The following is a 2549-nucleotide window of genomic DNA, read 5'->3' as shown; positions in this document are numbered from 1 at the left end:
CGGAAAGTTGGATGCCATGGTAAAAGTAGATGAGACCGCCAAGAGAGAACAAGATTCACCTCAATTGAACGAACAAGACAACAAAGGTGGAAAGTTGGATGTTGTGGAGAAACAAGATACAGAGAAAAGCTAAAAGTAACGAAAGGTTATGGGGTAAAGTTGTCAATAGATGGTATTAAGAGTTGTTTGAAGTTATTCAAAATAAGGGTATCATTGGTCAACTGATTGATCCAGGTTTACCGCTAAGAGTTAGAATGTTTGTTATTGTTCTTTACATGTTTAATGTTGTGTATTAATTAGTTTGTTTTGTTTAATGTCATGAATTTATTCGAGTTGTCGAGTTTAGGTCTTGATCAGTTTTCCCACAAGAACTACAAAGTTCCTATGATGTACTAATTAGAGATGCGAAAAAAAAAAAAAAATCTTAGCAAACAAGTAGTGGAAGAAGGTTACTAAGAAGTTTCATATGTCTGTGGATGGTTTATTTTTTATGATGGGTGTATCATCCGAAAGACTAAGTTTTCGACGTTGACACGATCATCTGAAAGTTGAAGATTTTGAATGAACAAAAGGATGTTGCGCATGAAGATGACATAGATATGCACAGTTTCATATATATGTTCACTAAATCATGTGCCATATTTGTTAAATCAAGCAATGTGCGAATTGTCTGTTTTTCCATTTTGCTTTGATGATGATGCGAAAAAAAAAATCTTAGCAAACAAGTAGTGTATTTTACGATTTGATTTGATGATGAGATCCTGGCCACACACGTGCGTAGATCAAGGCCAGGATTTGTTCACTCAGCTCGCAAATACACTAGTGTTCACTCTAAAACCCCACCCTATATATATATATATATATATATAGAGAGAGAGAGAGAGAGAGAGTAAAGTTCCGTTTTGCTCCCTGTGGTTTGGTCATTTTAACGGTTTTGCCCCAAACCTTTAAAAATAGCCATTTTCCTACAATAGTTTGCTATGGTTTTTCCATTTTACTCCCCGCCTCTAACTCCATCCGAATTGTCTGTTTTTTCCATTTTGCTTCCCGCAAGGAGCAAAATGGGAAAACCATAGCAAACTATTGAAGGAAAATGGTTATTTTTAGAGGTTTGGGGCAAAACAGTTAAAGTGACCAAACCATAGGGAGCAAACCGGAAGTTTACTCATATATATATATATATATATATATATATATATATATATATATATATATATATATATATATAGGGTTAGGATCGTGTGAGAAGCACTAAGCTAATTGAGAAACTTGAGAAGCATTCCGAACCACACATTTTCCTTAAGCTTATCGTAATGTACACATATGTATAGTTTAAAATTGACTATATACACATATGTATAATTCAAGATTTGACAATATACATATATGTATATAGTTGATTCTAAACTATACATATGTGTATATTACAAAAAGCTTAGGGAATGTGTGGTCTAGAATGCTTCTCAAGTTTCTCGAATAGAGTGGACTTCTCTTAGGATCCCTACTATATATATATATATATATATATATATATATATATATATATATATATATACACATATATATATACACACACATATATATATATGTATATATGTATATATATAGATATATAGGGCCGGGATCATTTCAGAACCATAAATATTTACAGAACTCTTAATAAACAATCTTTTTGTTTATATATTTTTATGTTTAGATAATTTTATCATTTATTATGTGTATTTTTACGATTACATACATGTTAAGTGTAATTTTATCATTTTTTATATGTAATTTTATAATTGCACATATGTAAACTAGTTTTTTATATATATGTAATTAGTTATGACACATATATATAATTTTGTTAATTAAACATATGTAAATTACTTTTAACATGTATGTACTCAAAGAAATACATATAATATATGATAAAAAGATCCTAAATACAAAAACTTATACATAAAATGATTGTTTATTAGGAGTTCTGAAAGTTCTTTAGTTATTTAGAGTTCTGAAATGAACTCAACCATATATATATATATATATATATATATATATATATATATATATATATATATATATATATATATATATATATATATATAGTGGAGGGTTCAAATGAGAAAAAAAAATTTATAAGAAGAAAAAAGAAGAAGTTTCAACCAATAAAAATGCTTCATTTTACTTCATTTAATATTTGAATTTAATTTTAATATAAAGGCACATTGGTAAACTTACATAAATCATTAATTTGTTTTCTTCCCCTTTAATAATAAGGGTCATTTACATATTTCCCCTTCCTAAGTTCATTTATTACATATTTACCCAATCAAAAAAATCAATTACATATTTCCCCTCCCTAAACCACATATATTACATATTTATCCATTTCATTAAAATTACTCTTATTAAATTACTATTTTACCCTTAATGAATTTATAAATAATATTTTATAACTGATATACATAATTAAAATCAAATTCATTTGTAAAAATGTAAAATTAATATCAATCATTTTAATTAAGAACTAACTGAATAAATAAATTAAACTTCGGTATATGTTAAGA

The 2549-nt window shown here is 27.4% G+C and overlaps 1 protein-coding gene across 1 annotated transcript in view; it reads left to right on the top strand.

Annotated features, from left to right (window-relative positions):
* Positions 1 to 350, top strand: part of LOC110883960 (receptor-like protein kinase HERK 1) — a 1533-nt gene extending 1183 nt beyond the window's left edge. Inside the window, exon 2 of the mRNA XM_022131630.2 lies at positions 1 to 350. This exon is cut by the window's left edge and continues 750 nt beyond it. Coding sequence (XP_021987322.1) covers positions 1 to 133 — 133 coding nt within the window. The 3' untranslated portion in view covers positions 134 to 350.
* The last annotated feature ends 2199 nt before the right edge of the window (positions 351 to 2549 follow it).

The sequence above is a fragment of the Helianthus annuus genome, chromosome 1, assembly GCF_002127325.2.
Source record: "Helianthus annuus cultivar XRQ/B chromosome 1, HanXRQr2.0-SUNRISE, whole genome shotgun sequence".
Classification (NCBI taxonomy): domain Eukaryota; kingdom Viridiplantae; phylum Streptophyta; class Magnoliopsida; order Asterales; family Asteraceae; genus Helianthus; species Helianthus annuus.
Note: the sequence above shows the minus strand (reverse complement) of the source record. Positions and strands in the feature narration are given on the sequence as shown.